The sequence below is a fragment of the Ursus americanus genome, chromosome 25 (genome assembly GCF_024610735.1).
Source record: "Ursus americanus isolate L20-20 chromosome 25, mUrsAme1.1.p, whole genome shotgun sequence".
NCBI lineage: Eukaryota > Metazoa > Chordata > Mammalia > Carnivora > Ursidae > Ursus > Ursus americanus.
This window is the reverse complement of record NC_142151.1, coordinates 2,368,853-2,382,954: the sequence shown is the minus strand read 5'-3', so window position 1 is coordinate 2,382,954 and position 14,102 is coordinate 2,368,853. Positions and strand designations below refer to the sequence as shown.

Below are 14,102 nucleotides of genomic sequence, written 5' to 3'. Positions count from 1 at the left end.
TCAGAAATGATTCTGGGAAGCCAACAAGAAAGCATGATTTCCAGCCGACCCTCACCTGACCCACGCCCTGGCCGACCTCTGCTTCTCCAGGCTGGCTGTCCAAAGTCTCTGCCGTAGCGTTTCTGTTTTCTTTTGGCAGAAATGCCTGGGAACCGAGAGGCCCCTTTCCCTGTGACCTGACCTCCCACACTAAGAATAACAGCCCTAGGACAGCATGTCTTGCGATCCCTCTGGAAAGAGGGCATGGCTGGGAAGTGGGGAAGTTCAGGGAGCTGGATAGAGCCAGGAGGAAATGGAAGAACACAGACTCTTGGCTCTTGTGAGTAAAAAATTAAAAGGGAGAGTTGGCAACCTTCAAAAGAACTAGGGAAAGAGGTCTGGGAAACTCTCAGAGGACCCTTAATACTTTCATACCCACTCCCCAACCTCGAGAAATCCATCTCCTGGAAGCCCCAACTAGTGGCTCAGAGAATAGGAAAATGCTGGTCCTACCAAACAAATGTGGTCCAGCCCTGTCTGGTCTCCTTGGCAGAACATTCCCTGAAAAAGCGAAGAAGCAAATGTCCTTTTTTTAAGAAGACAAGTAACTTTAGTACTAGGTCCTTTCCTTTCCAGTCCTGGGGAATATGACTGTCCTGTTCCTGGGCTTGCCCTAACTGTGAGCCTGTGCCCCATGTGGCCACGAGGCGGTGCTCTCTAGACTCCCACACTTCTCAGAGAAGCAGGTGGTCCAGACCCAAGACACCTGTCCACTCTGTGAAGGGTCCACCCTCCTGGGACTCTTGGAATCCTCTAAGAAATCTGGGACAGCCTTTCCCTTGGTTGACTAGTTGTCCAAGACCTCAAAAAAGTCTTTAAAAAGCATCTCTTCCCTTCTCCAAATATGGCAGAACACAAGTGAAATCCCAGTGTACAGGGTGAAGGGGTGAAGTCGGGACTCGGACTTCTACCCCCTCAGTGCCATAATCTCTCTTCCATGGCACGACGACCTCCAATCCCTTCCTGCGAATTCTATGTCCCCATACCCTCTACCCACACTCCTCCTATTAATCTAGTTCCCAGGCTTCGATCATTTCGTTCACTTTGGCTGGCATTTGCGTGTCAACAGGGACTCTACATCAAACTAGGAGACGTTAGGAAAGGAACCTAGCGGAGGTGTGTAGGAGACGCCCCTGAAAGCACTGCCTGGGGCAGTATCTGACACTACTAAACTGTAAGATTTACCTGGACTCTGTCTCCTTTCAGTTCATAAACCCTTTGCCAGGACAGAGGTGTCCCTGGAAACACCAGGGCATGTCCAGTGCTGGAACAGGGGTGACCCTGACTCTAACTGCAAAAAGTCCAGCATATTATAGGTATTGTTTTAATGATGCAGTCCTCTTGTTATTGCCAAGCTTTAGATGAGTCACCGCTGAGCCCAGATGACCTGGCCACCCTTCTGGACCACACTGCTGTGGTTTTTCAGAGTCTTTGGAATTCCCAGGTCATCCCTAGGACCACAACCCACTCACCTGGGGGGAGGGTGTCACACACCTGTGTCCCTCCCTGCCTCTAAAAAGGCCCTTCTGATGGAGGAGAACTGTGGGCGTAGGAGATGCTGAGTGGGGACTGAGATGAGAGTCCAGCCATGTCCCTGCACCATTGCGACTCGCAGTGCCTACCCTCCATGCCCATGCCTGCCCCCCGCCCAGTGGGAAGCAGAAAGAGCCTTTGTGCAGGAGGGTGGTGAGGCGGGATGGATCTGGAGGAAGGGGGGTCATATGACCAGGGGAGGGTGGGGCAGGAGGGTTGGACCAGCCACCTTCCAGCCACCTGCTTCCCTCTTGGTCTCCTTGGCCACAGTAAGGGCATTCACAACTCCAGCAGCAACACTGAGGTGCCTGGACGGTGATTCTGATGGTGATGTTGCTCTGTTCTTGTCTGTCTAATATTCCTTTTTAATCCCCATCCTGCCTGCCCCTCCCTTATGTAGGGTTACTTTAGTGATCCCTGGAATGTTTTTGACTTCCTCATCGTAATTGGCAGCATAATTGACGTCATTCTCAGTGAAACTAATGTGAGTATGACTCTGCCCTCCCCAGGAAGCCTCCTCCTTCCTCCTCTGCCTCCTCTCTTTCCCCTTTCTTTCACTCTCTCTCTTTACCTCCTTTTATTTGTTTGGCTTTTTAATTTCCTGTTTTTACCCCCCTCCAGTCATGCTTTTTATTGAACCTGCCGTCGTCTGTGGGGGAAAAAAAGTGGGAGCTTCTCCTCCTTTTTTTCTGCTTGGCCCGGCTCTGCCCCGCTGCACTGGGCCCAGGGGCCCGGAGCTGAGCGGAGGGGGCAGGCGCAGGGGGCTGCCCGGCCCCCTCCCCGGGCAGCCGCACCCAGCGGAACCTTGGTACTAACCCAGCTTTTGTCAGGCCTCTCCGCCCCGTGAGAACCAGGCTGCCCAGGTTTGAGCCGCCAGAACTGTAGAGTGGTAAGAGAGTATTTAATGTGCCCACGTAACCTCTTTCTTTTCTCATTTTTTTCTCTTCTCTCCTTTCTTTCATGCTTTTTTTTTTCATTTTTTCCTCTTCCTTTTTGTTTTGTTTTTCTCTTTTGTTGGTTTTTTTTTTTTCTCTTCTCTCTCTCTCTCTCTCTTCCTCGGCTTCTCTGCCCCATGCAGCACTATTTCTGTGATGCATGGAATACATTTGACGCCTTGATTGTTGTGGGTAGCATTGTTGATATAGCAATCACCGAGGTAAACGTAAGTACATGGCGTCTGTACCTAACTGCCCGTGCCTGCTCTAACACTCATTTGTCTTTTCCCCGGTTCATTTTTTTTCTTCATTTTATTTTCTCCTCCCCACCTCCTTATTTTCACTTTGTTTATTTTGTTTGTTTAAATTGGTTTAAAGGATTTCTTTTCCTTGTTGCTTTATTTTTCTGTTCTTTTTTTTTTTTTTTAGCTTTTGGAACGAGTTAGGCCTTCCTTTTCCTTTTAAGTTCTGATTGCTGCATCTTTTCTCTCTCCCGTTCCACTCAGCCTGGCATGACTCACACTGTATAGGAGGGTGCAGCTATGGGAGCCAGAGAGTGCCAGAGCAAGGGGATATTTACAACTGTGGGGCCACTGCTGGGGCAGGAACCCAAACCTCTCCTCACCCCCACCTTCACCTCCAGACTGCTGCCTTACCCTGTTTTCCCTTCACCCCCATGGCACCTTGGAAAGGCGCTCTCTCAGACTGGAGCACTGAAGTTAAGGCTTGGACTTTGCCTGCATTGTCAGCCCAAGGACCAGCCCATTGCATTCACACTGAAAGGAAGGGCTCCATGGCCATTTTAACATCAGCAGCCCATGCAGGCAGCCCAGCCCTCCAGGCTTGTGTGGGACAGAAGCGGAGAACTGGCCATGTCTGGCCTCCAGTTGGGATCCTGCATCCCCGCAGTGGCCAAAGAGCCAGGTGGCTGGGTGATCCACTGGGAGCTCTTCCCAGGGGCGGGGACCCTGCCTCCCACTGGCCAGGGAAGCAGTCTCTAGATGAACACCTCACTCCCACATGAAGCTGCCCAGACAACTGACTCTTGCTCCTGCCTGGTTCTCCCGCTCCCCGAGTCCCTCACAAGCCTGCCCCCGGGCTCTCTGGTCTCAGAACCCCAGCCCCTGGCCCCGGGCCTCCTGCTGTCTTCTCCCGAGCTGTCTCCTCCTATACAGTTCCTTCCAGTCCCTGCACATGTCTTTTTGTTACCTGGCATGTTGAAACCTTCTCTCTTTATCTATGGGCAAGCCCTCTGGCGATTAGTCTTTAACATGTGTTGTTTAATTTTTTTGTTGTTATTATTTTTCCTTAATTAAGAGACTTGGTAATGTTTGCACAAACCTTTCATGCACTGAACCATTGAATAACAGCACGGAGCAGACGCTGTAGAGTTTTGATCTAAGATGTTTGAAACTACCCAACCAACTGCCCCCATCTCCCTACTGCATCCTTACCCTCCCCCTGCCCGCTCCGTATTTTGCTCCCAAGCAGTTGAAGTGACATGTTATCTTATCTGCCTGATTCCCCTGACGAGAAGTCCGTCTGCCCCCCCCTTCCAGCACATGGACACTGGAAGGAGTCCGTTGCGCATTCCCTACCTCCCCCTCCCATTGGCCTCTTGCACCCTCACTGCTCACCCTATAGTTATAGATTTGATGGCCCCTCTATCTCTGAGATCCCCCTGAGTTGTCTTTGTCTAATGGTGTGTGTGTGTGTGTGTGTGTGTGTGTGTGTGTGTGTGTGTACTCACTGTCCCTTGACTTGTCCCAGGAGAGCGTTAGGTCATTTAAAAACAAGGTCCACCTTCCTACTCATGTGCTGCACCTCCCCTCCCCTCAGTGCCCCTCCCGACCACCCTCACCTCACCACTCTGAGCACACTCCGGGCTTTTCAGGCCAGATGAGCCCTACGTTGTATGTCAGGTGCTATTCAGGGCCAGGAGTCACCCCGGCATTTCTAAAGACCAGCAGCACCTTCGTGCTTGGAGCTCTCAGAGTGCACTGCTCTCAACTGAGGGAGCGGGCAGGGAGACAGATAGGGGAGAGACGGAGGCGTGTGTTTTACAGACAGCAGTGCAGGTGCGTATGAATCTATGCCCAGGGACTGGGAGCCCGGTGGCAGGAAGATGCAGGAAGGTGACAGCAAGCTGCTCCCCTACATGCAGAGAGGATCCATTGCGGTCCCGGGGTTGTGAGGGGGTCCTTTGTGGCTCTAACTGTTGGCAAGGCCTATACCACTCAACCTGCCATTTTCTCCCAAACTATTGGTGGTTTTTTTTTAAGATTTTATTTATTTATTTGACAGAGATAGGGACAGCCAGTGAGAGAGGAAACACAAGCAGGGGGAGTGGGAGAGGAAGAAGCAGGCTCATAGCGGAGGAGACTGATGCGGGGCTCGATCCCAAAATGCCGGGATCACGCCCTGAGCCGAAGGCAGACGCTTAACGACTGCACCACCCAGGCACCCTTCAAACTATTGGTGTTTTAAAATGAAAAACAAAGGAAAAAGAAAAAAGTTGCTAGGGTATAAAATTTCTACAGAAAGAGTGGCTCTGTGGCAGATCGAGAGGGAGTGCGCAGGGCAGGAAAGGAGCAGGAAATCACCCTGCAGACCCTTAGGTTTGTAGAATGGCTCTCTATTTACAATTCACCTGTGCATAAATTTGTCTCAGGTAACTCCTAACTGCCCTGTGAATTTGACAGGCAAGAATTATCATGTCCAATTTGCTGACCCTAAAGATGCTGATGGAGAGATTTAAGTGCCTTTTCTTCGAGCCACACAGCTGGAACCCAGACCTCCTGGTAGGGCCCATTCACTTTGCCCTGGGCCAGAGTTCCTGTCCCTTCAGTCCAAGACGCCTTTAACAAACACATACATCTCACACAACCCCCTCGCATGGACTCTCCCTAGCCAGGATTTGTTCAGCCCTTACATTCTGTAATTTATATTTTCAGTAACCATACAGGTTGTTTTCCCATTTTCTTTTTTTTTAAAGATTTTATTTATTTATTTGACAGAGAGAGAGACAGCCAGCAAGAGAGGGAACACAAGCAGGGGGAGTGGGAGAGGAAGAAGCAGGTTCCCAGCGGAGAAGGGAGCCCGATGCAGGGCTCGATCCCAGGACCCTGGGATCACGCCCTGAGCCTAAGGCAGACGCTTAACGACTGAGCCACCCAGGGATCCCTGTTTTCCCATTTTCTAAACAAAAACTTATTTATCAGACCGCCTTAGAATTTTCTGATCACCTCTAACTCCTCCAGCCTCCCTCCATCCCATGCTCAGATTCTGTTCACTCCTCCAGACTGAGGACTCTGTTCAAAGTCATACTGAAGGGTTGTCTGGGGATTAAATGAGGACAGTGTGTGTGACGGAGAGCACCAGGAGGTGTCCAGAGACCCACCACACAATGAATGGCTCTGAGCAAAGTGAATAACCATAATACCACCCCAGTCCAGAAGGCAGTGTGGGAGAGGAAGAGGGGCCCAGACGTGAAGTCAGAACTTCTTCCCGGAGAAGTTAGCAAAATGTCTGTAGGCTTAGTTTCCTCATCTGTCAAAGGAATGTGATGATATTTCCTGCAGTGTGTTTTGAGGCTGAAATAAGAGCATCTATTTTAAAACTCTATGTAACTGTAAAGCACTACTGAGTGGGAGAGACTGTGGCACCCAAGCCAAAGACATTTTTTCCAAAACCCCTACTGGAAGAGCTGGGAGGGCCTCGTCTCCAACCAGGTATATCTCAGTATAACTTACTACCCCCAGACACTGCGAGGGCCCTTAATTTCCTGGATATGGTTAGACTCTGGAACGTGGTCGACAGTTTCAGCCAGATGAAAGTAAGCACCGAGTATTGATCACTGTGCACAACCCAAGCCTCAAGACGCCCGCTCCACAAGCACAGTCCTGGGCAAGCCTGCACTCAGGTAGCAGCCAGTATAGTGGAGGACAGACTAAGGAGCAGTAATGTCTAGTCTCAGAGGTAGGTCCCTGCACCATATGGCTCTGCCTTCAGGTCACTGGCAGCTTCTGGGTCTAGACCATCCCTGGCGTGAAGAAGTTCACAGCGCCATGGTGGTTTCCCTGGGTGCTGCTCTAGGTCTTCCTGGAATGTTCCAGTCATACTGTCATCACAAGATATCCATTTCCAGACATACAGGCAGGAATCCACACTTTTAGCCTCCGAGGAATCCATGAGGGCTTTTCACCTGTCATTCATCATCTTTGGCTCTTTTAAAACTACAGAAATCAACTCTCATTTCCCTCACCAGATCCCGTATTTATTCCAACTGCCCCCAAACACTCCCCGCATTTATACTCTTGTCCCCGCAAGCCTTCCTTCTCTTCCCTCCTTACCTTCACTGCGTAGGCCGTGGTGCCCCTCCCTCTCAGGAAACGGTTCTCCACCCATCCCTGGCCATCACTTATTCATTCCACTGTATTTATGGTCTCACCTGTGTGTGTCAGGCACTATTTCAGGCACCTAGGATACATCGGTGGGCAAAACGAAAGCCCCTGCCTCATGAGCTGGCATTCCAGGGTAGGGGGAAGAACCAGACAATGAGCCATACCTCTAGAAAACAGGAATATCACACAGTGTGCTAAATGATGATCTGTGCTTTGGAAAAAATTGTGCCAAGTTAGGGGGATCGGAGGTGCTGGGGACAGTCAAGGCAGGGGTAGTGTCAAATAAGATGGGCTTTCCTGGGAAGGGGACGTGGGCACAAAGCAAAGATGTGAAGGCAGTGAGGAGTTACGGTGCAGATATCTGGGAGAGGAACTTTGGGGCAGGAGCAGCAGCCATGGTGGCTGGTGCACACTGAGCAGGGGAGAAGGACAGAGAGGAGACTGGACAGGGGACCGGATTCTGGCTTTTATACTGAGCAAGAAGGGAAGACACTGGTGCCTTCGAGAAGAGCTGTCCCATGATCTGACACATTTCCAAAGGACCACCTTGCTGTCTCTAGGAGTCAGGGGAGGAGGCCCAGACACCACTCAGAAGGCAAACGTGGTAACCCAGGTGGGAGGTGAGGGTAGCTGGCGACAGAGCAGGAGCATTAGAAGTGGTACAAAATGGTCAGAGTCTCAATCTGTTTTGAAAATAGAACAGTATTTCCTGACAGACTGGATGTGGGTGTGGGAGAAAGAGGCGTCCAAGATGGCTGGGGGGTTGGGGCCTCTACAGTGGGAGGATGGAGTTGGTATCCACTGGGAAAGACAGCAGGTGAAGCGTGTTTGCATGAGGAGGACAGGAGCTCAGTGAGGACGTGTCTCTTTGACCTGTCAGTAGACATGTCAGGGAGACAGTGGGGCGCACAGTCTGAGGTCAGGGCATGGAGTCAGCCGCATACCGGTGCTATTCAAAGCCACAGACAGTGGCGAAGAGGACCAAGAGAGGGAGAAAGACAAAGGAGAGACGAGGGCTGAGCTGGGGCCTCCAGCATGAAGAGGGCAGGACCCTTGTGCTCACAGCCACTGTGGCTGACTTTCTGTTCGCTCTGGAAGAGGCCCACGAACAAATGGCAGATGTAACTCGAGGCAGATCGTGGGTCCCCACCTTGTGTCATCACGCTGAGTTCTGCTTCAGTGCCCAGGAGCATTGGCCGTGGCCCTTCTCCTCCCTGAGGAGTTGCCTTGTTCTCTGGCTGAGGCTCCCCTTCCTTTGTGTGCCCTCTGGTCTTCCTTTATTTCTGGGGTCTGAAATAATATTTTCCAGAGGGAAGACCCAAAGAGGAACCCAGGCAATTGTTAATGGAAGTCCCTGGAACGTCAAAAAATGCTTCCTAATACCCCAAACTGGAATCAGTTTGGGTGTCGGGGACAACAGCCTTTCCCAACATTCTTCCTGTTAATTCTTCATTTTAAAGTCTATTCCAAAGCAGAAAGTGCTGAGAAGCCTGGATCCTTGCCTTAGGGATATGGAGAAATAGTCCCAAATGGTGAATTAAGAAGCTGGGGATCGGTTCTCAGCTCCAGCACCAGTAATCCCTGTGACTTAGAGCAATTAACCCCATTCTCTGGGCCTCAGCTTCCTCAAATGTACATGGGGGAGGGGTAACAGGGGGAGGTGGTCTCGGTGGGCCCTTGGGATCTAGCATTCCGTGATTCTGACTGGGCTTTTTCTGATATAGTTTGAGGCATTTTCATGTCCCCTCAACTCCTTGCAGATTCTGGAGGGGTGTTCCTTTCATAAAGCTTGGCTCACATGGAAATTCTCCAGAGAAAACACCCTAGAGGGACCTTCAGGGAGAGGAACAGGACAAGGACCATGTCAGGTGAAAGAATGCTGGCTTCTGGGGGGCCCAGAGGATTTGTGTAGGTGCCTAAGTGCTAGTCCACAGAAGTGACCAGAGCAGGAAAATCAAGTGAACTCACCACGGTCCTAGCTGTGATCTTAGCTGATGAGGAGCAAGGCGGGGACAGGGAGGAGGAAGAAGAAGAGGGAAATGGTGGCTTCTCTTGGAGGAGCATGAGCCAGACGGTGTTAAAGGCATCACGCCCATGGTCAGATTAACTCCTCAGAGCACTTATTCTCCACAGGAAGGAATCGAGCATACAGGATGAACAGTTTGCCCAAGATCATAGGGCTAACAGGTGGCAAGACTGGGACCTCAAAGCCACTTCCACAGAACCCATTGGCTAAATCCCTGGGCCAGGCTGCCTGGGCATGGTGTCGTAAGGGTCCTCGTTCAGTGCACCGCCAGCACCAGGAGCTGGCACAGAGCCATCCAACCTAACTTCTCTGTGCCTGTTGGTGCTGCCAGTGCTGGTCCAAGGGAGCCCAGCCTGCCCCAGGAATGCTCAGACAGTGGTCTGCATACTCCCGACCTACGCACCTGATTAATGGGACTCAGAAGAAAAGGGCAAAGTGTAAAGCAGCCCCCACTACCCTTGCCCCCTTGACATTTGCAGCTTGAGAAGAAAATGGGAGGAGGAGGGAGTCTCAGGGGGAGGGTGGTAACAAGACTGGGGAGATGGGCCTCAGCTGCAGGGAGTGTCCAGGGACATCACCCAGGGGCCTCTACATACTGGCCCCAGGTCTTCCCTGCCCAGGCTCCTGAAGCTAGCAGCACCTTTCCGCCACAGACCCACAGGACAAATAATTGCCCCTTACTGGCTTTTAAAAATAATAAAGCAAGTTTGGCTCTTGCTCTGATTTTGGGGCCTGGAATGACAGGGGAAGGAGTCATCCTGAGTCATAGGGAGAGTGTGGCACGTCCACCCCCAGATTGAGTCACGGAGCTCCACACACACACTCCAACCCTCTCTCCAGTCTTCAACCCATAGTGCCTACATGGGGCAGCAGGCCTGGCCCTCTTGGTCTGCCTTTCCCTTCCCCCAACCGTAGCAGAGAAGGGGCCAGAATGGGCACAAGGGCAGGGCAGATGCCCCTGCCAAGAACAGAGATGAGGGGTCCAGGCAGATGGTGGCCTCATCCAAGAATGTTAGAGAAGACACAACTTAGCAGACCACCTGGCCCAGGCCCATCTCCACGTATCCCACATGAGTGCACAGAATATCTGCTGATACATGAGTTTTACAAATGAGGACTCAGAAGGCCAGGGGCAGGAGACAACTCGCTCATTCTCACAGCTTGGTACTAGCAAGGCCAACCAAGAACCTGGCCCCTGACTCCCCATCAGGTGTGTTAGTGTTGGGGGTTCAACTGGTGGAGTTACCAGACATTGTCTATATATATGACAATGGTCAGTGTGGCCAGAGCTGGTTCTAAGGTAGATTAAATCAAGATTGGCGATCTCAGGCTAAGCTGGGTGGAGCAGACTTGATCCTGACATCTCTTTACACCTCTGTTCCCTTTGCTGGATCCTTTCTTCTGTTGCTCATGGATGTTCCTCCATGCCTCTTCCCACTTTCAACACCACCCCTAGTCCCACAACAAAACTAATGCAACTATGGTCCCTGTTTCCAATATACTAATTCATACTAGGGTGGTAGTGAGTCAGTAAGCAACCCTTCCAAAAAGTAATGTTACCCTTAGGAGAAGACAGTAATGCTCAACCTAAGACTGGATATCTGGTGTGTCTAATATAAGACTTTCAGGAACATGACACCTGAGTGAGACAGATATTCTCTACCCTCCACCCTCCAGTGGCTCTACAAAGGCAGTTTTCTACTCTGCTTGGAAATAAAGTCATCCCTCGAGAGATTAAGCAGTGTGTCTGACTATTGGCAGTCTAGTTGGCAATGCAGGAGCCATTTTTGAAAGCCCCTAGGCCTCTGCTAGGCAAGGCTTGCTGTGTGGGCAACGACAGAGCACCGTGAGGTCAGATGTGATAGGAAGTCAGGCCTGATAAAGCGGCCTGGTATACAAGTTTTCCCAAAGCTGTTGCCTCGAGAAGTGCCCTGCAGGCTTGACCCGAGAGGTCCACGGGAACCTGTTTTTGTGTGGACATCCTGGTTTGGGTTTTTAGTTCAGCCTGTGTTGGATCATCTGAGTGCTCCAGCAGTTATGACCCGTCAAGGCTCCTCTTGCCCTCTGCCTTCTGCCTCCTTCACTTTCCCTTTTCCTCTAATTTTCTTTTCTTTCATTTCCTATTCTCATCTTTCCTGTCCACATACAGCCCTCTCCTTTACCCTAAAATAGAAGAGTGGAAGGAAGCTGTCACAACACACCCTTGGTTTGGCCAGCCAGCCATCTGGGCCTAGCCAGTGTCTGTTACTTTAGTTCCTACAGGCCGGCAAGCTACTGTCGGTGTGGTTGCCAGAAAGCTGCTAAGGCGAAGGGACCTAGAACATTCCGTGAGCTGGTAGAGAATGTGAGAGATCTCCACCACAGGTGGGTTCAAAAACACCCACGAATGCCCCCAAAAAAGCATAGCCTGCACCATTTACTCTTCATATTTACTGCGTCTCTTCTCTCTGTCCCCCTTTCTTCTCTGTCCTTCTGGGCTTGTATGTTCTCTCTCTCAAATAGAATTCACTGATGTTGTTAGCACTGCTGACAAACTGATTTCATTCATTTATTCTTCATGGGTTTCTTCTGTTTGTTATTTGAGTGAAGGATATTGGCTGTCTTTCCCAAGGGAAGATAAAACTACCTTGACAATTGAATCAATCTTGTTTAGCATGAATTATTGGCAGGTAATAGCACCTGGGGAGCCATCAGGCTCCAGGTGAATAACACAGTGACTCCTGAGGCTTAAGCTACTTGCAGCTGTATGAGCTAGCCACAGTGCAGCTAATAATCCAGTGGTCGCCGCTGTCCACCTTCTGCAGTCTAGCACACAGAGACAGGAAGAGTAAGAGTGAGCCAGGAACCAGCAACCCCCATACTCTGTACCTCTCCACCAGTCCCCTTGGGGCCAAAGACCCCCTTCAAGGAAGTTCCAAAGAGGCATTTCAACTGTGTGTCTGTAACCACAAAGATTCAAGAAGCGCCCTTCTCCTTCTGGCTAGAATTTTACTACGAGAAACAGATGCAAGCCAGGAGGTTTCCAACAGGGTGGACAGGTAGAAAAGGGGAAGGGGGGCTGCTCTTTCCGCTTTCTACAGCCTCATCTTTGGGCTTTCTTTCATTTTGCCCTGCCCTTTTCTGTGCAGTGGTTTTGCCTCCCTTGAATCCCCCCTTCCTTCCTTTTCCTTAGCACCCCTCCTCCACAGATCCATCTCCAAAGACCAAAGACCCCCTCCACAAACCAAAATGGAAATTCTAAGAACTGCTTTCAACTCCCCATATTTCCTTCATTTGCCCTTAAATCTGAAAGCCACTGACATCTACCCTCACCTTCTATATATCCCAGTTGACTTGTGCTTATTTAAGCCTTGCGTCTCCCTAGCAAAGTTCTTCATGCGACTTCAGAGGATTTACAGTTTAAAACATATTTTACTTTGGCCTCCTTAAAATTCCCTCCCCTGCTGTCACCTCTGGTGGCTCTAAGATTCAGCATCTCCCACCTCCTCCACACCTATAGGGCCACAGTTTGGTTCGGGGTTGGAAGAGCAGATAAAAGGATAATGAAGACCTCCCCACCTTAACCTACACTTGCTGGCTCCTGACAATGAAGGTGATGTCAAATGTTTCTAGAAGCCCCTGACTCCTGCCTCTCTCTGTGTGTACCAGCCTGATAACCAACCAGCCAATCTCACCAATAAAACCCCAGCCTCTCAGCCTTCCACCACCCCCACAACACTCTTGCAACTGAACCATGCATCCTGTCTTGCGGACCAAATTGAGATGAGATTAGAGACAGTGGATACAGAGAAGCAGAGAGTAGAGCTTGGGGAGTGGGGAGAGATGCCAGCTGGACTGAGATCTTCAGGTGGTCTAAAATGGAATTTATATTAGATCTACTCCCTAAGTTCGGGACAAGAGTACTTAAAAAAAAAAACATTTCTGTAACAGGGTAGCTAGTAAAAGACTTGCATGCTCCTGCAACATTGCTTTTGACTCATGTTTCAGAGGAGTGTAGAATTTCAGTGACTCTGATATTATAGCCATTGTCTCAATGGCACCAATGGATTGTGCAGACCTGTTCTGCGGGGCCTGTTCATGACCTAGCCAAGAGCCAGCCTTCCCTGGAGGGAATCAGAAGGTAATCTGCACCTTTCAAAGTCAGCATGTCCAGGAGGGTGCAACAGTGGCTTATGGTTGCTTCAAAGTACTCTGTAATGGCCTGATCTTGAGAGAATATCCTGGAAGACAGCTTGGTTGGGTATTACAGCCTAGATATCTACTACCTAGCCTTTAATATCTAGTAATCCTTGCTTCCTGGCAGTCGAAAGAAAGAAAGAAAGAAAGAAAGAAAGAAAGAAAGAAAGAAAGAAAGAAAGAAAGAAAGAAAAAAGAGAAAAGAAAAGAAAAAAGAAAAGGTCTCCTTTTTATATGGTTAAGAGCTATTTTTCACAACCTTTTAGTTCTCCAGAGAGACTATGTAATGTTAACAACAGGAAAAATCCCCTCTATGTAGGAGAATCCTCTCTTCACTAGCCTCTAGTACTCCCTGAGTTTCATCCTTCAGTGTACTGTGCATGGTCTAAAGATGGTCCCCCAGTGAAAAGGAACAGTGAGGACATTCCAGAAACTAAGACTTCATCCACTGAGGTGATAATTTCTCATTTGATCTTGCACTTAATTTAGAAAGACAGTTTTCCAGAGAATATCCTATTTGCTGCCTGGTGCCACTAATGTTGTCATTGCCAGTTATACCGAACCTAGGTAATCTGCATAAGTATACTGAAGTAAGGTAATTGGGTTTTCCTTTCTATCTGCCTTTAGCCTGTTAGCTGGAACCACCAGCCAGGACTCTTTCTGCCTCACCTATGGAATAATCATCTTATTTCATTTATACAAATTGCATGAACAAATTAAGTTAATTGCCCAATATCTTTAAACCCCTTAAAAATTACCAGATCATTAGAACACAAAGATGAAATCATTGGCTGCTCAGTGCCTACTGGATAGAAAGCCGTATGAAAACTCAGCCGGAATGTTCAGAGTAGGTAAGCAGCTCTGTTGGCTCCCTCTAGAAGGGTAGTGCGGGTAGGGTCTCCAGGCTCACGGGGCATGAGTCTTCAGGGATTCTTTCTGCCCTTCTTCCCCAGAAAGACCACAGATAGGGAAACTAGCAGCTACCTTTGT

The 14,102-nt window shown here is 49.8% G+C and overlaps 1 protein-coding gene across 29 annotated transcripts in view; it reads left to right on the top strand.

The window, feature by feature from the left end:
- CACNA1C (calcium voltage-gated channel subunit alpha1 C) overlaps positions 1-14,102 on the top strand; it is a 734,056-nt gene that overhangs the window by 657,994 nt on the left and 61,960 nt on the right. For 13 of the 29 annotated variants that reach the window (XM_087855496.1, XM_087855491.1, XM_087855502.1 and 10 more), the window contains one exon: positions 2,651-2,734. The exons of 1 other annotated variant lie outside the window; for it this stretch is intronic. In XM_087855496.1, coding sequence (XP_087711622.1) covers positions 2,651-2,734 — 84 coding nt within the window. Of the gene's footprint in view, positions 1-1,972; positions 2,057-2,650; positions 2,735-14,102 lie in introns of all 29 variants that reach the window. 15 more of the 29 variants (XR_015721584.1, XM_087855498.1, XM_087855493.1 and 12 more) reach the window with 3 other exon arrangements.